The sequence below is a fragment of the Tenrec ecaudatus genome, chromosome 9, assembly GCF_050624435.1.
Source record: "Tenrec ecaudatus isolate mTenEca1 chromosome 9, mTenEca1.hap1, whole genome shotgun sequence".
In the NCBI taxonomy this organism is placed as follows: Eukaryota; Metazoa; Chordata; class Mammalia; order Afrosoricida; family Tenrecidae; genus Tenrec; species Tenrec ecaudatus.
In genome coordinates, this window is record NC_134538.1 from 82,970,218 (window position 1) to 82,993,122 (window position 22,905).

The window sequence follows — 22,905 nt, forward strand, 5'->3', positions numbered from 1 at the left end:
ATTATCATGATGAATCCCCTATTAATATTAATGTTCTAAATCCATCATATTGGAAATTTTCCAGGAGAGTTTTTAACATGTCTCTGATGGCTGCTTTAATATGTAAATCACTGCCATTCGGAGAAGCCTCAACTGACAACTTTTTCTACTTTACGTTTCCCCCATATTATTTCTGTGAAACTTGAGTCCCTTTTATTTTTAGGAAGCAGAAGATCTTCATTCATCAGGTGACCTGAGCTCACCTAACTCTCACTGTAGTCCCTCTTAGCTGTTCAATAATGTTTCCTCTTTGCCTGTTGTTTGCTGATAATAGTAAAACAGCAAAAAGCAGTCCTCTCTGTAGGCTTAGGAAACTTACCTGAAGCTCTTAGTACAAGCCATAAATGCCAGCCCGCTTCTATCTTGAAGACTGTAAAACCTTGGGTACTACAGCTTAGTCAGATTCTTTGGTCAGTGGCCACAATATACAAATGTCACAGTTCATCAAAATCACTTGGTCAACTGTTGCTCACACGCATGTCCAAAAAGAGAGCGAGTGAGGCAAGAGGAACATGTGGAAGAGTTGGCGTCTCGATACTAATTTACCACCTGTTAACAACGATGCTGCTACAGATTCGCAAAGGTGAGACGAAGCTGGGGGCTCCTATGGGTGGGGGCATGGTGGAAATAGCAGGTCAAGAATCGTTCCGCAAGCCAGTTTTCTCTTCTGCACGAGAAAGGTTTTCTAGCAGGTAAAAAATCACCTTCCCTATGTGGCTCCCCTCTTCCCAATGTGCCTCCCGCCTCGCTACATCACCCACGTTACATCTTGAAGACCGTGAGAGGAGCACCAGCAGCCGTCGTGCCAGGTGTCCACATACTGTTGAATACAACACAACACGGGGTTCCAAAAAATGAAGACATGCATCTTGCGGAGGGAAAAACTATCAGCATGTTCCCAAAAAGTCAAGATGGTGCGACTTTGGCTCAATAACTTTGTGCCTGTCATCAAGAAGAAAAAATGCCCTAGAAAAGTTGGCCTCAACTCGATGGCAGTGAGGTTGGTTTGGATTTTGAGGAAAAGACATCAGGCTTGGTAAAAGAATGTTCAGGAAAACAGGAGGGAAACTCTCCAGGAGACAGATTTACTGTGGATGCAACAACGGTGGACTCAAGCATACCAGCGCGCACGCAGATGGCACAGAACCCGGCAACGTTTGCTTCTGCTCCACCTTCATCTAAGCCCATCATGCATTGGAGGCCACTAGATAGCAACTAACAGCAGCTACCATAGTAGCAACAACCAGTGACTGATATTTATGGGGAGCTTACTGCAATAATTGGTCAGCCCCACTGAGTCCTCGCTCTGTTTCTTCTCCAGGGAAGCCATTCACTAACTTCTACAAGGGCCACTAAACAGAGAGCAGTGAACGCTGACTGCTCCCCAATCCCCAATTTTATTTTGTTCCAGTGGCTAGCAGAGCACAGAATAGCATCCCCCATAAAAGGGCCCCAGACCTCTAGATGAAAGGCACGTAGTGATAGCCATGGAAGGAAGGCTACCTAACAGCTTTTCCATTCAAAAAAACTTTATAAATTTTTTAATCTTGCTCTTTCAAAATGAGCCATAAATGGGTCAAATGATACAGAATAGTAAAATGGATATGATATGAATTCTTTATAATTATGGAAATGGTGGCCTCCTTATTGGTCACATGAGTCACATAACATGTAATTCCCTGTCTTGGGTTATTAATAATGGATATACAGTTATCAAATTATTCTAATGAGCACTTCTAAAATACTTTCTGTCTCTGAATGCAAATGTTTTATTGCAGACAGATATGCTTGTAGGAATGAACTAGAATTCCCCATTATTACTATTTCTAATTTAGTGTAAATACTGTCAAAAGTTGACAAAGAGCCATGAAGCTAATTACCAAAAGAATATACACTTAGATTTAAAATTATCCACCAGAGTCTTATTTTTACTATCTCCAAAATAACATTCTGTCATGATCTCTGTTCAGTCCATCATAGAAGGGAAGTTTTTCAATTGTGTTTCCAAGGAAGACTACCCGAGATTCAGGCAGAAAAATCGACCTTAATAGAAAAATAAGCATTCTTACTCCAGAAGCAGTGAACCATCCTGCTCTGGGTTATAGAAAGTACATGCACCCTTAGTAAACTCCGGGAGAAGACATAAAGCCAGCCAGGATCACCAGGGATGTAATGAGCATGAAACATGTAGACAAAAGGCCCAAGTTAGAGTTTAGGGCCATTTAGAGACCAAGCCATCTGGTCTTGAATTCTCAGGACATTGCCTCATATCGGGAGCTAAGCAGAATGGAACACTGGAGAAGCAAGCCCCTCTGAATGCCAAAGAGAAACACCTGGGCTGGGCTTTCACCTGCCGGGGGAGAAGGGGAATCTTACTGGCTCTCACAGCTGGCACAGCTTCTGATGGATAGATGGAGGAATATCTGGGAATTGTGCCCTCAGCTGCCCCTAGGTAAGGAAGATCCAGAATCTGCTTTGCTTTGTTTTCTACCTTCAAAGCCCCACATGAACCACAGAAATATCGCACGAAAACACCTGCTTGTGAACACAAAGACCCAGATGGCTCAGATGAAAGCCTTATCTCCCGGTATCACTGGCCCAGGATGGAGACCTACTTGGCATCTTTAGAGAGAAATCGAAAAATGCCTGCCCACCAACTCAGAGTGGGTAAATCACCCCCTGATGATACAAGTCAGAGTCTCACCAGCTGGGGAAGTAGTTTTCCTCTGCCCGGGGAATTACCGTCAGCAAGAGGAGCCCAGACTCTCCCTCACACTCTACCCACCCAGCTGAACTGGACACCTTCCCAGCAGCGCCCCAACTCCTTTCACAGCTCTAGAGTCAGGTCTTCTATGCTAGCACAATGGGACCCACCCTGGTCACAGATGATTAGTTGAAGAGAGGGCATTATCCAGGCTGGTCCAATCAGAGTCCTTTCTTCAGATTCTAAAGCAGAAGGGGAGGGGAATAAGGCAGTTTCTCCTGGAATGGCTGAAATTGGGGAAATGAAACTCAGAAGGTCCTGGCAGCTGGGCAGAGACGCAGATAAACGGAGACAGTGTTTGGGAGGGCTGATGAAAGGGATGCACAGAAGGAAGTAAGAACCCAGAAGAAAGTCCGAGTGGGGCTCTGAGGCTTGCGCTCCCCATGTTCTATAGGCTCCAATTGTATTCGTAAGACATCCCAATATCCTTATTATAAAGCCCACTTCTAAAAACGCATTGTAAGTTCCAGGAGCATGAAACTGAAAGAATCCTGAGTCACACGTACAAGGGAGTACCCCACCCCACCCCCCAAAAATGGATTTTTTTCCAAAGCTATGTATTTAAATGTTCTTACAACACAATCTTATCCCCTTCAAAGTACACTCCATTACACTTAATATATTTGTCAAATCTGCAGCTCTATTCTTGGAAATATTTTTCAAGCTTCTCTGTTGGGATGACTGACAGCACCTCCCTCAGTTTTTTCTTCACCTTATGTGGTTAAATTACTGTCCTTCCATGTCCCTCTTCATTTGTGTGTGTGTGGGGGGGGAAGTTGCACTGAGCAAGGTCAGATGAGTAAGGTGTGTGGGGTAAGACAGGAATCTTGTTTTTAGCTAAAAACCGGTGCACTCGGATGGCTGCATGAGCAGGTGCTTTGTTATGGTAGCAAAACCAGTCCTCCTCCGTCTGCCTTCTAGTTATTGTTGCACACTATAATGCAGTCTTTTCAGAACCTCTAAATAGAAAGCTTTATTAACAGTCTGACCTGGTGGAACGAGGCCCAAGTGCACTATGAGTCGATATGTTCATCCGTTCAGGAAACTGACAGATGTCCAGATTGAGGTTTGTCCTCATTCGACCTTTCACCTTTTTTGTAATGAGAAAACCACTCGGACCCTTGAGTTTTTCCCATAGTGCTGCCCTTGCAAGCTGTGTTCAACAACACAACAGTTTCTGCAGCATTTTGCCCAAGCAGGAAACAAAGTTTCACAGCTGCAGGCTGTTCTCTTAAATTGGCCATCATAGAAAACAAGGTTTGAGCGAAAATGCTTTTATAAAAAAATTCACTGTGACCCCTTCCCAGGTGATGCCACTGGGTGCACTAACTCAGAGCGAGTTGCTTGACACTGACCTAGAGGGGAAAAAATGTGTACTATGAAAGCGCTGCTCTGCCCAGTACAATTCCATGTGTTTTCTTGTTTTTTGTTTTGTTTTGTTTGGGGGTGGGGGAGCTACCCTCTCATATCAGGTGTAGGAGGCACTAGTTTTGCAGACTTGACAATAGAAAACCTCAACTACCAAATATAAGTTTAGAAAACTCTTTGTGAGGCACGGAGGTCTGAAAGGAGCCCATTGTGGTTGCCCTCCTTTTCCATCCCCCACCATGCCCTGCTTAGCCTATGTATCAGGGCTTTCCCAGGACACCAGGACTCCTCCTCCCTGCATGTGTTCATGCAAGTAGATCAGGTGAAGATACACACTAAGGAGAGCTTTGAAATGATAAATTAAAACAAATCAGTCTAAAGGATATGAAACCAAGGAAGGGCTATTCCACTGACTGGCCTTGACCTAGAGATTGGAACAGTAACGAGAACAAAGTTCAAGTCTTCACTGGGAGATTCTCATTCTTCTGCTGGTTGGATGCCTTCATCACTGACCACATCTATCAATGAGTCAGAGAGAAAACTTTACAAAGCTGATCAACCAAGGCACATCATTCAATCACAGCTCTGGTCAGGTCTGTGTTTATCATAGGGCACTGCCTCCCAAAGCTGATCTGTCTGCTGGTGCAGCTAAGTATGTGCTAAAATCTTGACCAGCGGCGTCTGTTGTGTGTGTGTGTGTGTGTGTGTGTGTGTGTGTGTGTGTGTGTGTCTTATGGGATGTCAGTGGGGAAATATATGGCTCTCTTAAGTTCACCTGGCATAAAACCCAATACCCAATAGGTATTTAATAAAAATCACTGCTTTTCCCTTAGCTCATTTACCCTTCACTAATGCAGTCCAATGAGTACAGGAACTTTCGGGCCAGATCTCACCTTTTAGAATCAAGAGATTGCTGGCGGAGGGTGGGGTGGGGTGCAGAGAGAGAAGTAAACAAAGACTCCACCTTTAATTGGATGAATACTCAAAGTCATGGTAGGTTGAAAGGTAGGCTTGTAAGCTCCTCTTCAAAGGCAACAGTGGTAACTTGGTTGAGGATTCTCTTGATTGCTTGTCTGTTTGCTTCATTAGTCAAGGAATTGACTGAGTTCAACCCAGCAGAACTGCTGCTTCTCTACTTCCTGGCTTTCCCATGGACATGTCCCTGTGGGCATGCAAGAAGACCAGTGATGAAGTCTAGCTCATGTGGCTGGAGTGATGCAGGGACCCAAAGGGTATGATGCAACTACATGAGCTCAATTTGGGGCCAGGGGCCAGGGGCCAGGAGGCATCACCAAAGCCAAAAGATTGGTAACAGAAAAGAATAAAGTCAAAGGGTCAGTGTATTCATGCAAGGGAGCTCCGGTCTTGGCCAGCCTCTGCTCAGACCCCGGCAAAAGCATGGCTGCCACGGGCCTTTGCAGACGCCCTTACCAACAGCATGCAACCCGGTCCCCATCTCGTCGATTCCTACTACCAGCAGGCCCAGGTATTTCGGGGGGAACTGTACCCCATAGGGTTTTCGATGACTGTGATCTTTCTCCTGGCGTTTCTTCTGAGGCTACCTGGGGCCTTAGCATTTAGTAGCCCAGAAATCAATGGCCTTTTTCCAAGAAAGAAGCAGCAACCCCTCCATGTGGATGTGTCCGTTACAAAGGCCCTTTCCCTGCTCAGGAATGGAAGCATCCAGGAGGGTTTGCATTCGTAACAAAGCCGATTTTTATTAGTTCTGTATGTGGTCTTATTCCTACTTTTGCGAGGGGGAAACAGTGTCCTTGCAAACGTCTTCTGTTGCCCACATCAGTGTACAGGGAAGTAATAGCTTGCCTCCCCACTGAAAGCATCGCGGGGTTAGCGGAAGGTGGTGGTCTAATTAGAGAAAACAGTCCACTGCCCTGGAGTCCATTCTGACTCCAAATGACCCTACAGGATAGAAGAGCACGACTTGCTGGGGTCCCTGACATGCCGGTCTCTCTGGGAGCAGACAACCTTCTCGTTAGCACTGAACCCAGTGCACAGCCACATCTCAAGGATCAGACAAGACCCTTCCCAAATCATTCAATGTCTTAATTTTTTCTTTTACTAAAACTGCTCATTATTTGAAGAGGATATACCACATATTTTAGGAGGATCCTTCAACGCAAAGATAAGACAACAACAAAAGAAGTTATTGAAGGAACGTACACTTTATAAGAAATTATGTTAATCTGTTTAGATCGGAATAACAAGATGGCCCATTGATTATTTACAAAATGTCAAAAATAAGATTGCCCCGCCCCCTCCCAGAATCTCTCCCCACACTCCCCACCGCACAAAATCAAATCCCAATAAATCTCTTGGTTTCCATCACCTATAGTTAGGTTTGAAAAAAGCTATGTGTTGTTTTAAATAAACATCTGGTCTTTGTCCCTCACACACAGAATTCTGAGTTTTCTCAACACTTTGGCAAGAAGTAACAAAACCCCCTGCCAGGCCAGTAAAAATCACACATATTTCCTCCCCCCGGGGGTGGGGGGGAGTCAATAAAAAAATGAAATGCTGAAAAAAAAGGAAAAGCTCAGAATAAGAAAACTGCTTTTGGGGGTGGTGGTGGTGGTGGTAGTGGTGGTGGTGTGCGTGTACACGCGCACAGGGCTCCTTCCTAATCAGCCTTTCATGTTTTTTTTTTAATTAGAAAACAGTGATTCCATAATCATTCCAAAGATTTAATGCCGATACTGAGGGTTTATTTAATATATTGTTCTAAAATATGTCCGTTAAAACATGGGGACTTGGCCATTTAATCAACCTTCTAGACTTCATCATGCAAATTAAGTTTTTATAAATATTTAATGTTTATTCCTGTATTGTACAAATTGATTCCTTAAGTTGCTCCAGCTTGCCTTGGGTTTCAACTGCCTTTACTCCACCCAGGAGCCATCTTTGTCTGGTGCTTGCGGCAGCCCCTCCCAGTGTCCTGCCCCGTCATCTGTCACGGTAAGAGAAGTCAATACAGTCCCGCTATCAAACAATGACAAGCTCATTAAGGCAAACCACCCATAAATCTTGGAACAAAGGCACCACTACACATATTTTTAAATAATAAGTTTATCCGATTTGCATAGTGTGGTCTGGAGTTTGGTGGGGGGTAGAGTTTAACAAAGGCAGGTCTTTCTTTTTCTTTCCCACATATAATGCTGAAATGAATTATACAGTAATTCCACCACCACTCGCCTCCAAAGAAAGCTTAGACTTAGTTAACAAATGGTTGCAAAATACTTTGCAAACATGAAATGCAAAAGCAGACGATTATGCCCATAAATTCTCCTCCAGAGCTCCGCAGCTAGACTGTGCTTCGGTGGAGAAGGGACCCTGCCCTGGGAGTGATCCGCTGAGCTGAGGGCGGGCAGAAGAGTCGTGTAATGAATTTCCTCGGGGCATTAAACCTAGCCATTTGTTTGGTGCACTTCATGTGGCCTCAAGGTGCAAAGAGCATGTGTGGGATGAGCTGTCCCCTCTATTGTAATGACAGCCCTACCCCACACACAATCTCTTTACGTCTTCGCCTAGAAGCCTCACGGACACGACGACGGCTTAAAAGAGTCTAGTTACTGTTGCCAGCTGCCCTGAGAGGGCGGCCAGCTCGCGGAGACCCCACGCAGCACCGAAGGAAACGCTGCCCCACACTGGGCCGCCCCCGGATGGGCCACCGTGATCTGTGGGGGGGTCAGACGTCAACCACCAGGCCTTTCTTCCTACACCCTCTTTGGAACTCATGCGGCTTCCTAGCAACATGCAACCCCCCACGGACAGGCAGGTGGTGGCTGTGCGGGAAGGAAGGAGGGAGAGTCAGTTCAGGAATCCTTCACAACAGACAAGGATTCTGCCCCGGGAACCGCCCGCATCTCCAGGCTGCGTGGATGTATGGATTCTGGAATGGGGCTTCTTTGTGAAGAAGACTGTCAAGAGTCTTGGCTGATCCCACCGTTTTTCCAGAATAGGAAGCAGTCCCGAGGGATTATTTATCCTGAGCCCCTGTCGCATGTCTGGCTCGCACTGTGCTGCTCCTGGTCCAGGAGAGTCTGCTCCCGTGGACCCAGCAGGCAGATTGCGTAGTCAGAGTGCTTCAAGGAGGAGGGCAGGTTCTGGAAAAAAGTGATGCTGGGGCTCGAGCGCAGGGTCCCTGGAAGCCACCGCCTTTGAGAGTGACAGAGGATGCCAGTGTAGAGAGAAAAGTCGGGATGGAGGTGGAAGCCAACGGCGGAAGATTTCCTGGTGAAGAGGAGCCACAGAAAGGGCCTGGGCAAGCTTAGAGTGGCTGCGCTTGGAAGCGGAGGTAGAAGCCTTGCTGTCATTCCAGCCCTTGGGGTGGGGAGTGTCTTTCTCAACCAAGGGTTGGGGGCGGGAAGCAGCACAGCAGGTGGGAATCTAACCTTTCTAGAACTGCTCACTGACCTTTTGGCAAGGTCCCTCCCTGGATAGTAGGGGCCATTATCTGAGGGAGGACCTCCAAACAGCACAGTGCCTTGCCCCAAGGGCTCACAGCAGAGTGACGGGGACAGCATTACCAGATTTGACTGCGGTAAATCTTGCCTTCGCCACTGGAATGAACGCTGGAAGAGTCCACTCACGGCCACCTCCGGCCTCGAGAGAGATTAGAGCTTTGTTTCTCAACAACACCTCCACATCAAGGGGCTGCAAACCCAATCCACGCAGCCACGGTGTCAACCCACCTTCCTCTTTGTCGCTGACCTTCTACTTGACCTTTGCCAAGGACTGGTCGCTCCTGGAAACGTGTCTAAAGCACATGAGACGACATCTTGCCATCCTCGCTTTTAAGGAGCACTGGCTGTACTTCTTCCCAGATGGATTTGCTTGTTCTCCTGGCGGTGCATGCACCTTTCAATAGCCGTGCCAGCACCACAGGTGAAACGCACTCCCTCTTCGGCTGCCTTCCTTATTTGGTAATCAACTTGCACATGAGGCAAGAACTGCTTTCCGTGTGTTCCAGAGACTCGCTGGTGAGCCCCTCATTCGGCTTCATTTGAAATACTGTCGCCATGACAGTCCAACCCAGCCCATTCCCAGGCAGATTCATATATATGTGACATGAGTGTACTCAGGAGTCCTGGGCAGTGCCAATGGTTCAAATGGAGGGTCAAGTGCATTCAGTTCTACCCTGAAGCATATGGGTTCCCAGGAGGCAGAATCAACTCAATGGCAATTGGGTTGTTTGTTTGTTTGTTTGTAAACCACAAAGTCTGTGAAAGGATATTACAGTAACACTCAGTCTCACCCAAATTCCTCCACTGGTCATTTTGTGATTGTCCCTTTCTCTTGGGGAAATCTTATGTGCAAAATATAAAAATCATCCGTTTGAAGACACTACAGGGTTTCCCAGGCAGCCAGGTTGAAAGAGACCAATTCCCAGAGAGATGGAAAGCACGCTGGATGAGCCCGATTTGTAAAAGCCACTTCCCCTGGTGCGGGGTGTGCAGGCTGCTGGTTCTTAAGCTTCATGTTAGACCCACTGAACAGAGGTATGCAACTTTAAGATGTGGAAGCCCACAGGGCCTGGCTCACACCTGTGGAGCTGGGGAGACAAATTTTGGATTTTTTCCCCTTCTTTTTTGGCAGCTGAGGAAGCCAGGATTTGGAGAGCTAAAATCCTGGAGCAAAGGGAGATTCAAAGAAGTGAACCCAAACGTTAGTGTTGGTTTTCCTCCAAGCATTTGCTGATTCTTAAGCTACAGGGGCAAAAAGTCAAGAAGGCAAGTTTAAAAAAAAAACAGCAGGGCTTGTAATACTCTCACCATGCAGGAAGAGAAAAATGAGAGAGCGTCTAGACCCAAAGAGGATGGCCTGGTAGAGACTTCCAAGACTCACCCCCTAGCAGTACAGATGCATCAGTCACACTAAGTCCTAAGAGTCCCTGTGTGGTGCAAATGGTCAGCACACTCAGCTGCTCACTGTAAGGTTGGGGGTGCAAGTCCATCCAGAAATACCGCAGCAGAAGACCCAGTGATCTACTACTTAAAACGCAGCCCCTGAAAACTACACAGAGTACACTTCTGCTGAGTTAGAAAAGCTTAAACACACCTTCAAGTCTGCTCAGCCCAACTGATGGAAGCAATTTGTCCGCCATTCTAGCTGCTGGCCAGAGGCTGAGAAGGGTGGATTAACTCAATGCAATGGGAATCTATATGCAGCGGCCTGGAGACCAGGGAAATCTCACCATCTGGAAGAAGAGAAAGAAGCTCTGGGTAAATAAAGCAGAGATTTGGTGGAGAAGGGTGAGAGATGGGAGAAACAGAGTACAGATTATGATGATTACTGAGTGCCCTGGAGGAAACAGGAAGCCATTGAAAGGGTGGATGGAGGAAAACACTAATTGTGTTTTACAAAGAGTCTCCAAGCTGCACCGGGAGAATGCACTGGAAAGTTTGAGGACAGGGGCTAGACAAGAGATAATGGTGGTCTGAGAAATGATGATGGAGATGAGAGAATTGGGCAGATTTAAGAATAGCTAAGAAGAGTCCAGACTCCCATGTAAGATATGACAAAATAATAATAATTTATAAATTATCAAGGGTTCATGAGGCAGTGGGAGCGGGGAAGGAGGGAGAAAATGAGGAGCTGATATTAAGGGCTGAAGTAGAAAGCAAATGTTTTAAGAATGATGATGGCAACAAATGTACAAATGTGCTTGACACAATGGATGCATGTATGGATTATGATAAGAATTGTACAAGCCCCCAATAAAATGAATTTTTAAAAAAGAAGAAAAACATGAATGATAAGGGCAATGAATGTACAATTATGCTTTACACAATTGATGTATGTATGGATTGTGATAGGAGTTGTATGAACCCCTAATAAAATGATTTCAAAATAAATAACAAAAATAGGATTTGGTAAAATTAACTTTAAAAAGAAAGAAAGAAAGAAAAACATCCTACCAAGGGCTCAAGTAAAAAGAATGTTGATGGAAGCATCTGTACAAGTAGGCTTAATACAATGATTTGTAAGAGCCCCCAATGAAATAATTAATTAAAATTAATTAATTTTAAAAGAAAAAAATAAAAGAAGAGTCCAGACTCAATCAAGTAGACTCGTCTTGTGGTGACCTGTGAGGATGGCTGGGTTTAAGTCCTGCCTCTGTGACTTATGGGGAACAAACATCACAAGGGAGTTTTTAAAAGCTCATGGAAATTTTCCTTTTCTTCCTTAAATCATTTTATTGGGGTCTCTTACAGCTCCTATAGCATTCCATACATCAATTGTATTGAGCATATTTGTACAGAGGTTGCCATGATCACTTCCAAAACATTTTCGACTTGAGCTATTGGTATCAGCTCCTCTTTTCTCCCCGAGTCCTTGATTAATTACATATTGGTATTATTGTTTCATATCTTACACTATCTATTGTCTGCTTTCACCACATTTCTGTTATTCGTCCCTGATGGAAATTTTTTAAAAACATTTTATTAGGGGCTCATACAACTCTTATCACAATACATACATCAATTTTTTAAAGCACATCTGTACATTCTTTGCCCTAATCATTTTCAAAGTATTTGCTCTCCACTTACACCCTTTGCATCAGGTCCTCTTTTTTCCCCTCCCTACCCACTCCCCTCTCCCTCATGAGCCCTTGATAATTTATAAATTATTATTTTGTCATATCTTGCCCGATCCGGCGTCTCCCTTCACCCCCTTTTCTGTTGTCCGTCCCCCAGGGAGGAAGTCACATGTAGATCCTTGTAATCGGTTCCCCCTTTCCAACCCACTCACCCTCTACTCTCCCAGCATCGCCCCTCACACCCCTGGTCCTGAAGGTATCATCCGCCCTGGATTCCCTGTGCCTCTAGCTCCCATATGCACCAGTGTACAACCTCTACTCTATCCAGACTTGCAAGGTAGAATTCGGATCATGGTAGTTGGGGGGGACCTGAAGGAAATTTTTCATGAACTTTCAGTTCCGTTTTTGTACTAACTTTTTGAAGTCCCCCCCCCCCCTATACTTAGTGTTTCTGCAACTTACTTTCCTTTTCAGGAGAGTAGGGATAATAAACGTGCCTGCTCATTGGATTGCCGAGAAAGAGAAATGAGATTATTTACATGAGTTAATAAGCGAGAAAATATGTACATTTTGAGGAAAGATAAATGAGATTGTTCCCATGCTGAAAACTATCCCTGGCATCCTACTCCCTCTTCAAATTACTGTGTTCGGCACTCTCTACTCACTGCATTGAGTTGATTTTCATAGTGACCCATAGTCCCTATGCCCATTCTGACCCCATAGTCACAGACGAAAGCTGCTGCATCAGGTTTCTAAAACTGTACATCTATATGGAAACAGACAGTCTCATCTTTCTCCTGTGGAGGAGCTAGTAGGTTTGAACTACCAACCTTATCATTTAGCCACCCAATCCTTAACCCACTGTGCCAGAGATCCTGGCGTTTTCTAGGCCAGATATTATTATGGCGAGCACATTGCATTGTGCATGTGCCAAAGACCATTGGACAGTTCAACACAAAGAATGAACCCTGCTGTAAACTTTGAGCATTAATCAATAGAACTGTATCAATATTTGTTTATCAATTATAGGAAATATACTACATGAATTAAAGATTTTAATGACAAGAGAAACCATTGTCGAAGGAAGAGTTTTGATACCCATTTTCCCATAAACCTAAAACTGAGCTACAAAGCAGTCTATGTATAAAATAATAATCAATGTATGTGTTCTGTCTTCTGACTGGGCCCTGACTGACAAGAGTAATCGCATTGAAAATGGAAACATAGGAAAATCAATATTGCAAAGGCAAATCCTGTTTTGTGCATTCTGCCTTGAGACACAAGGGGCCATGCAGAAAAAACTGGTAAGAAACTTGGTAATGAGGTCAGAAGCTACATGGAGTTATTAAGGGAGATTTCAAAGTTGAAGTCTTACGGCCTCTAAGATCTTAGTACGTGAAACATGTATTTAAATAACACAAGTCAGTGAGATGTTGGTTTTATCTTAACTTTTTCATAAGCTCATATATCCTGAACAAATCAATCTGTATGTGTGTAAGTAGCCCCACATCTCATCAGAAGCTTCAAGGTGCTTTCCTCTGCATGGGTTAGGTAATGTTGATCTCTATCTGTTGAAATTTTCAAAGCTAAATGAGGTAGGGTTACAAAGAGCCAGGCTGCCCATTAATGAGATGACTAATGACGCCCCACACTTGCAAGGCTAGCCTGGTGGAAGCAAGTGGGTAATTAGTCAGCTAGCTCTTCTAGGGGCTGGTTAGAATCAGAACGCTAATTGATGTATCAAAATCCCAGAGCATAGCACTGAAAACTAGCGAAGTGCTAAAGTGTCCGTGTTATTTGGAAACAATGAAATCGGAAGTTTGAAAGAGATTGTCATAGCTAAGTACCCAGCTGACACTCTGTTTGAAGCAAAAGAAAAAAAAATTAAGTTCCACAAAATAAGACCCAGTCTGGCAATGGAGCAAGATACTAAAGTGTTTTGAATTGCTAAAGGACAGAGAAATGTTTATTAGGAAGCGTCATAAAAGAGCTGTGCTTGAGGGCGATCTACCAGCAAGAAGCAGGGAATGAACAGAGAGGTCTGCAGGGCTACCTCCAATTCCAGCTTGGTTGACCCCCTCCCCATAAGATTGCGCTACAGAGAACAGCACTAGAGGGGGGGGGGCGGGGAGAGACAGAGAGAGAAAGAACACCGCATCCTGGCCCAGCAAGACTCAAGGACAATACTCCTGCTTGGATCAGCCAAGGCACAGAGAAGACCATAGGGAATGCCCTACCATGAAACACGACGTCCCCTCACTGACCCACAGAGCTGCAGGGAACAGCACTGGAGACACAGTGCAGGTTTTGTACCCAGTCTCTCTCTCCTCCCCGACCCCCACACACCCGGGTTGAAACACGAAGGGAGTGCAACAGAACAGCAAGGGGAGCAAAGCAACAAAGTCCCCAAGGAATCCTGAAAATAGACTTCAGACTTGGAGGGTAGGGTTTGGCACCTTATCAGACTGGATCACAAAACATATATGAGGGTCAGCAGACAGACCTGGAACTATTTATAGACCCCCCCCCTTATTTCCCTTCTCTTTTTTAAGTTTATCTATATGAAATAGGCAAGATAAACAATCCCAAAAAGAAGACAATGGGACCAACAGTTCCCAGGGAACAGGGAGAGGAAAAGGTAGTGTAAAGGGACGGGGGAGCCAACAGACCCAGGGACAAGGGAACAACAAGAGATCTAAAAATCAATGGCGAGGAGGGGGTAGAACACCTAGTGGGGTTTGGTCAAGTGCAATGTACTCAAGAGGAATTACTTAAAGCCAAATGAAGATCAAACATGATAGTGGGACAGGAGGAAAGTAAAAAGAAATAGAGGGGAAAACTAGGAGGCAAAAGACATTATAGAGGTATAAATCTAGGCATGTATATATGTAAATATATTAATATGTAATGATAGTGATATAGGTCTATATACATATATTTATATACTAAGTATCAAGGTAGCAGGTGGACATTGGGCCTCTGCTCATACCCTCCCTCAACACAAGTACACTTTGTTCTAATAACCTGGCATTCTGTGATGCTCATCTGCCCAACACAATTGCTGAAGTCAAAAGGGGTACATAAGCAAATGTGGTGAAGAAAGTTGATGGTGCCCAGTTATTACAAGCTATAGCATCTGTGGTCTTAAAGGCTTGAAGTTAAACAAGCGGCCATCTACCAGGGAAGCAACAAAGCCCAAATGGGAGAAGCACACCAGCCTGTGTGATCATGAGATGCCGGCGGGATCCAGTGTCAGGCATCAGAAGACCCAAAACAAACATTTATATTAATGTGAACGAGGAGGTTGGAGTGGAGACCCAAAGCCCTTCTGTTGACAATTGAACATCACCTCACAGAACAGTCACAGGAAGAGACAAGCCAGCCTGGGTGGAATATAGCACTGATGAAATACAACAATCCTCTAGTTCTTTAATGCCTCCTCCCCCGCCCCCACTATCATGTCCCCAGATCTACCTTTCAAATCCGGCTAGTCCAGATAAGAGCTCTGGACATGCAACATATGTACAAATGTGCTTGTGACAATGGATGGATGGATGGATGGATGGATGGATGGATGGATGGATGGATGGATGGATGGATGGAAATTTGGATGGATGGATGGATTGTGATAAGAGTTGTACATGCCTCTAATAAAATGATTTAAAAAGAGCTCTGGACACATGGAGTCCAGGACAGATAAACCTCTCAAGAACAAAAAGGGAAGTAGCAATGTCATGAGAGTGGGAGAAGGGAAACAACGGGGGAACTGATCACAATAATCCACATATAACTCCCTCCACTGCCCCCCCGGAGGGGGGTGAACACCAGAAACGTGGGTGAAGGGACACAGTGAATGGTGTAAGACATGAAAATAATAATTATTTATAATTTATCAAAGGTTCACAAGGGTGGGGGAGGGAGAGAGAAAAGAGGAGGTGATACCAGGGCTCAAGTAGAAAGAAAATCTTTTGGAAATGATGGTGGCAATATATGTACGAGTGTACTTAATGCAGTTCCACAGACAACTGGACATCCCCTTACAGAACAGTCACAAAGACGAGATGATAAAACATACAAGTTTCCTCTAGTTCTTTAATGCTTCCTCCCCACCCACTATCATGACTCCAATTCTACCTTACAAACCAGGCTAGATCAGAGCATGCACACAGGTACAGATAAGAGCTATAAACACAGGGAATCCTGGACAGATAAACCCCTCAGGACCAATAATGGAGTAGCAATACCAGGAGGGTAAGGGGAAGGTTGGGGGGAAAGGGGAACCGATCGCAATTATCTACAAATAGCCCCCTCCCATGGGAGTGGATGGTGGAAACGTGGATGAAGGGAAACCGGTCAGTGTGGGATGTAAAAAAATAATAATAATTTATGAATTATCAAGGGTTTGTGAGGAAGGGAGGGTGGGGGAGGGAGTAGGTGAAAATGAGCTCATGCCAGGAGCTCAGGTGGAGGGAAAATGTTTTGAAGGTGATGATGGCAACAAATGTACAAATGTGCTTGACACGTGGATGGATGGATGGACTGTGCTAAGAGCTGGTTGAGCCCCGCCCACTTGTGTGTTTGCCTCTTCAGCTTATCTTAAAGTAGCAACCTATGCATCTAGCCTCGGTTACAGATATACAAGGAGTTAGCAGGAATCCGGCCCAGCCCTTAGTGAGTGAAGCTGGGTTCGAAGGAGTCAGGAAGTTAGATCTCAGACTTGGTCCACTGAAGTTGGCCTCGTCTTCCTTACAGAGTTACAAGACAATTGCTGGACCTCACATTATCTTGACTTAACACGATCAATTTTATTTCCTTACCGCTTGGGACATGTTGACCAAAATTAGTCTCTAAAGAACAACCTGTGAAAAACACCCCTGACAAGTAAGTTCTAACAAGCAATTCCTAAAACTACACAGACGAAAACGCTGGCCCTCATTCCTATTGCGTTGCAAGCAGTTAAACCATTCCAAGGAGCTGGGCCGTCTTTTAAGGACAACAGAAATGGAGCTTCCCGTCATCTGGCTGCAGCTTAATTCCAAAACGGGGCAACCATTTAGTTGTTCCCGAAGCCTCCTTTTCTGGAGGAATCTAGTCACCATGCGGATCCCTTCCCATTCTCCAGGATGTGAACTCAGTAACCGTAACTTGTCCTTTCATTCCCTCATTTCTCAAAAGTTTGGATCTACTGACCACAAAAAAAAAAAGGAAGTTTCATCAGCAGTTTGCATAGGAACAATTTGGAAGAGAAATATATTAAATCCTCGGGGAAATTAAACCCAAATAATCCAATAACAGCTATACAAAATTAACACTAGACTATGAATTGAATTAATTGCCTGCTACTGTGGGGATTTTGGGCGACCACAGGCCCAAACAAATGAGCCCAATGCTATAAGCCGCCTTGAGAGCGGTGGGGCGTCGGCCACTGTGCTGCAGAGGCACCCACTGTGCTGCAGAGTTGACCCACTGGAGCCTTTCAGCTTCTGATTTCTTCTGGAATCATTGTACAGAGAAAGGTCTTCATGCTCCATCTCCCACCTCACGTTAACGGATGTTGGTGAGACAAGTGACAGTGTTTGGTGCTACGGCTACAACCATGTGACTGACCCTCATTTGTAAATTCATCCCGAGACCCAGCTCACTCAAAGCAGTCTACCAACTCATCCATGCAGACTCACAGAGATCCTATAGGACAGAGTAGAACTGCCCTGGGAGTTGCCAAGGCTCTACACCAGCGGTTCTCAACCTGTGGGTTGCGACCCCTTTGGGGGTCGAACGACCCTTTCCCAGGGGTCGTCCAATTCATAACAGTAGCAACATTACAGTTATGAAGTAGCAACGAAACTAATGTTATGGTTAGGGGCGTGGGGTCACCCCCAACATGAGGAGCGGCATGAAAGGGTGGTGCATTCGGAAGGCTGAGAACCGCTGCTCTACACGTTTATGGGAACAGAAAGTCTCACCTTTCTCCCAAGGAGCAGCCGGTAGTTTGGAACCACTGACATTGAGGTCAGCGGCCCGACACCTAACCCACAATGCCACCAGCTTGCTGTTGTCACGGAGTGGGTTCTGACCCATAGCGGCCCGATGTGCAACAGAACAAAATGCACCCGGTCCTGTGTCCGCCTCACGATCGCGCTGGAAATCAGCGGAAGGTCATGTTCTAAGAGGACTGAACAGGCAGGTGCCTGTGGGGGTGCAATCGTTTCTCTAGCACCTGGATGCTCTGAGACACCCGCACTTTGGCATTTCAGGAAATGTGCTTTTATTTCTGCAAATTCCTTGCATATGCCACAAAGCCAGTACACCAAATAATATGGACCAAGGGACCAACAAAGCCAGCACGCATGGGGACTTCACCAACCCTCTGCTAGGATTCACAAGGGTTTCCACGAGTAAAGCAGGAGGCCGTTTGTCGCAGAAATAAAATCCTGGTGGTTTATACAGATTCACCAGAGAAGGCCGCCGGGGCCAGCGCAGAATCCTGCGTCTCCAGAGGCGGCCACTTTGTGCACATGCCTGAGGGACGGGCTTCTCCACTTTCCTCACGTGACAGCTGACCTTTACGCTGAGAGCCTTTGAATAACCAAACAGCATTTTACAAAATGTTTAATGAATGACATTTTATTTCCCTATTACGTGACTTTAGATTCTTTTCACATTCTTAATTGTGTTTGACATTTTGAAAATAATATGCCTAGCCCTTTTGTGTGTGAATTAAAAATGGGGGGGGGCAGACTGAATACTTTTTTTTCTTTGAATTTCCCACATGAATTGATGCAAACACCCCAAACAACCTGGTTTTTGTGGGAAGCTCAGAGAAACAGTGCATCCTGTTTGTCTGGAATCTTAATTACTAGCACCCCAAACTTGCCTAATTAGAATCTCTTTCATAACCAGGAACATGATTTTCAAAGCTAATGAATTTGTAAGCAGAGGCATTCCTGTCTTCCCAGAATAAATGAGCCACATCCTTCACATGCAGGTTTTGTTTCCCACTGTAATTAATAGGGATGCGTAAAGCATGCGGGCTTGTCACCATGTACGGAAACTCCTTTGTCTTCTAGCCGGTATAAAAGACCACAAGGTCCCTACCTGGTAGATTCAGAGTTGTGCATATGAACTTAATTTGGGTTTGGTTTTTACAAAATGGAGATTATTTCATCCAAACACTTCGTTGTGCTGACTCTAGCCACGTCCAGCCTGTTGGCATCACACATGTTTTGTGCGGATGGTTTCGTCATGCACCAGCTTCACAGCAGAGAAAATGATGACAAGCGTGCTGAGGTGAGTCCTTTTAAAATGGAGAGCGACTAGATTGTCTAAGTAATGTGTGCACTGAATCTAAGGATTTTGTAAAATGTGAGGACCAAGTTCATTTGTGCTGCCTTTCTGGTTAAACTTCAGCCTTGCTGTGACAGTGTTGAGACAGACGTAACTTACATCATGTAACTAACAGCCTAATGACGAGCAGAGACCTAAAAAGGGTGGGGTTGGGGCTCATTTTCCTGTTGTTCTTTAAGCTTTCCGAGATCTTCCAAATTTTATGACATGGAGACATATAACATTTGACAATCAGAAAGCATCATTTAAAAATCTTCATGTGGGCTGACTACCATGATAAAAGAAACAAAATTCACAATATAGACTGCCACCCATTCAGTTCTGACCCTGCACCCGACAGGGCGGAGCTGCACTGCCTTCACGGGTCTCTAGCCGGCAAATCTTCACAGGAGCAGACGGCCACAGTTCTCACCCACAGAGCAGCTAGCGGCTTCAAACCAGTGACCTTGCAACTAGCCATCCAGTGAAAAGTAAATCAAGTTGAAGGTTCACTAGAGAGTGGTAGACCAGGGGTCTGGTCACCCAGAAACCGATGGGTTTTTGCTAGAGACATTATGTCTGGTCTAAGAAAAGTGCGGCCAGTGCCTGGAGAAACTCTTTTGGAGTCGAGTTCGGTGAAGACAGGGGACAAACAAAATCCCTCTCGACCCCCGGCAACCATACCCCAGAGCCGAGCTATGATCTCGGTTTCCATGCCACTTTGGTCTTTAAAACAGATGAGAGACATGGCGAGTGGGTGGTGGGCTTTTCTAAAATGAAAATATGAAACTATGTAAAATAGTTCATAAACAAACTGAGTCAGAGAACGGAAAGGGAATAACTGCAGCAAAACTTTTGCCTCATTTTAATACTTCATTATGTTCCTGCTGCTTGAACACATTGCTGTACTCACTATGTATATTTTATTAATATTTTATAGTTGTCTTACAATAGTCTAGGGACTGAGGGACTAGATTGCTTTAAGCTTAATGCAAATTATTTATGAAAAATTCTGCACATGAGCACACAAACTTTATCGCCTTAACAAATCGGCAAATTAAAGTGTGAATTTAAGTTAATTTGGAGTTGAAGAAGTCTATTGCTTTGTAACAATAAGAAATGATTATAATGGCCGTATCTAATTTTAGCACAGAGGGAACCCCAAAGGGAACCGAGAAGGAAGCTTCCATCTTGAAGAACTGAAAGACTGGCACCCAAAAGGCCTCCCGAAGATGAGTCCACCAGCCGTCAACAGAATTCCACACCCGGCCACCAACCTGCCGCTGAGATTTGGGAGGGCCATGGGAGGAGGAGGTGTTGGGCCAATGACCACCTTGCCTCTGCAGCTTGGGAGAACCACGAAGGGAAGCATCTTGAGGCGTGTTCCTAATCTACCCCAAAGGTTTGGGAGAACAGTAGCGGTCAAAGGTGTCACCCGAACCCTGAGTGATTTAATCCAACAATCTATGACCTCACCATCTGCCAACGAGTTCCCCTACTCCATGCGCTGCCTGCCCAAGAAGTCCAGAATCCTGACCGTCGAAAGCACCCAAGGTAAGTGCCTAGTGACCCATGATAGCGAGTTGGCCTAGAAACTTACAAAAAATTACATCTTTTCTTTTTTAAAAAGATCATTTTATTGGGGGTTCGTACATCTCTCATCACAACCCATCCATCCATCCATGGGTCAAGCACATTTGTAATCTCTACAAAGTGAGTGTTGAAGAAGGAGAACACTAAAAACATGGGAATACACCCCTCTGTGTGTGGGGAGCTAGGTATCCAGGCATGGCTATTGGTACAGACTACTGAGCTGAGCTGTCCCGTAGCTGTACCGCACCTGAGCACCGGGCTCACATGGTAAGTCCCTACAATGGCACGAGTGGGGATTTCCCGGTGTCGGGTCTGGTGTCTGATCTCTGTAATCTAGAAGGTCCCAGTAAGGGAGCACCTGCAAGCACCACAACTGCAATCTGTCACCCGGGTCTCAGAGTCGGGTGTCTGTCCCCAAAACGTAACCTCACCTTTTTCTTTTTCCTGGGTCCTGTTTTATAAAAGACTCCTGAAGTCCTTCTTTGCATCAAATAGAAGTATTTGTATTAAATATCTGAACCCGGGTGATACACTGATGAAGAGTTTAGTTGCTAATCTGAAACGTGGGTGGTTCGGACCTACCGGCGGATCAGTGAGAAAAAGGCCTGGCAATCTGCTCCCACAAAGTGGACAGGCTAGAAGCCTGCGGGGCAATTCTACTCTATCCTAGCAGGTTGATGTGAGTTCAAGCCCGCCTGCCGACACTGAGCGACAACCACAGAGACAAACCAGAGTGCGAGGTACTGTAACAAACTCAAAATAAGTCATCAGCTACCTATCTATTATTACCTAGTAGAGAGCACATGAAAACCAAAAAATGTTTTCACACAAGCTTGAGCATGGCAGTCTAATTCAGACCTGAAGGACAGAAAGTGGCAAGCTATAGCTATATCAATAAGACTTTCTCAAACACCCCCTGGCTCTCTTTCACTGTATTCCTCCCCATGGGATTTATCCCCATCTTGCCTAGCATATGAGATGCCCTGGAGATGGAGAGGGTTACAAGGTGGGCTGTTAACTGCAACGTCAGCAGTTCGAAACTGCAAGCTGCTCTTTGGGAGAAAGACGAGGCTGTCTACTCCCATAATGATCTATAGCCTCAGAAACCCACAGGGGTAGTCCTATGCTGTCTTACAGAATTACTATGAGTCGGAATCGACTCGATGGCGGTGAGTTTGGTTTGGGCACATTATATCTTGGGTGTCCCACCTCTTTGCTAGAATTTCAGTTCCCTAAGTCCCCAAACGTTTGTTGCTCATCCTATCTCCAGTGTGCCCAGAGCTATGCCTGACACTCGCAAGGCCTTCGCCTTTGGCAGGATGAGTAAAACGATATTAGACGGCACTCATGGCGTCCTGCTGAGGCGCAGGGTATTTCTTGAGTGAGGCTTCGGAGGGTGGCTCTGTTTTGAAGGTTCTAAGAGTGGTGGGAGAGGAGAGGATACGCGGAAGCACTCAAGTGAGGTAAGCCAGGAACTGCTGGGGGTTAGGTTCTGCAGGAAAGATTGAAGGGTTTGCATGGAGCAGACGAAAAGAAGGCTCTGCAAGGGAATACAAACATTTGGGGCTATTCACCGGGATCAGGAGAGCCGCGGAAGTTTCTGCTGGGACGTTGACACATTACACCAAGGTCGAACTTGACAACTAATCAGATGGTGGGAGCTGGGTGACGGTGTGGGAAAGGTGAGCCAGCAGGAAGTTTTGCTTTGTTTTGTTCAGAGTGACCGTGACATTGCCGTAGCCTCATCCATAGTCCTCTCATCTCAAGAGCAGCACAATCAACTCAAGCATAATTAAGCAATCAGGAGCATGGCCTGTATTTTGATAAGCCTCTCCAGGCTCTTGTTGCGATGAATGAGACCATGTTGTATTGCTTACATTTTAGGAGGCCGGTGTTCAAGAAAATAGATGATGCAGAATTGAAACAAGAGAAATAAGAAAGCCGGGGCTGCCCCTGAAGATGTCACCCTGCCAGCCCATCACCTGCCAACAGTTCCCCTGTGAGACAATGAAGCGTCATGGCCCTTGTTGGCATTGCGCTGAATTTTTCCTTGGGAGGGGTGGGGGGTAGCCCTTTAAAGATGAATAGTAATGTACTCTGTAAATAATCATTGTCTAAATCAATAAAAGTATACTGCAAATATTGAAGCAGCCTCAGGTCATGGCGAGAGACAGAGAGAGAGGCGCGGACTGAAGCCACGAGACTAACCAGTTGCCAATGAGTAGGTGCAGGCTCAAGGCAAACCCACGTGTGTCCCAGG

General features: G+C 45.4%; 1 protein-coding gene across 1 annotated transcript; it reads left to right on the plus strand.

The window, feature by feature from the left end:
* The first annotated feature begins 18,878 nt into the window (after positions 1-18,878).
* NPVF (neuropeptide VF precursor) lies at positions 18,879-22,552 on the plus strand. The gene is made up of 3 exons (XM_075557570.1): positions 18,879-19,016; positions 20,201-20,606; positions 22,533-22,552. The coding sequence occupies exons 1-3, from the start codon at positions 18,879-18,881 to the stop codon at positions 22,550-22,552; spliced, it is 564 nt and encodes a 187-aa protein (XP_075413685.1).
* Positions 22,553-22,905: the final 353 nt, after the last annotated feature.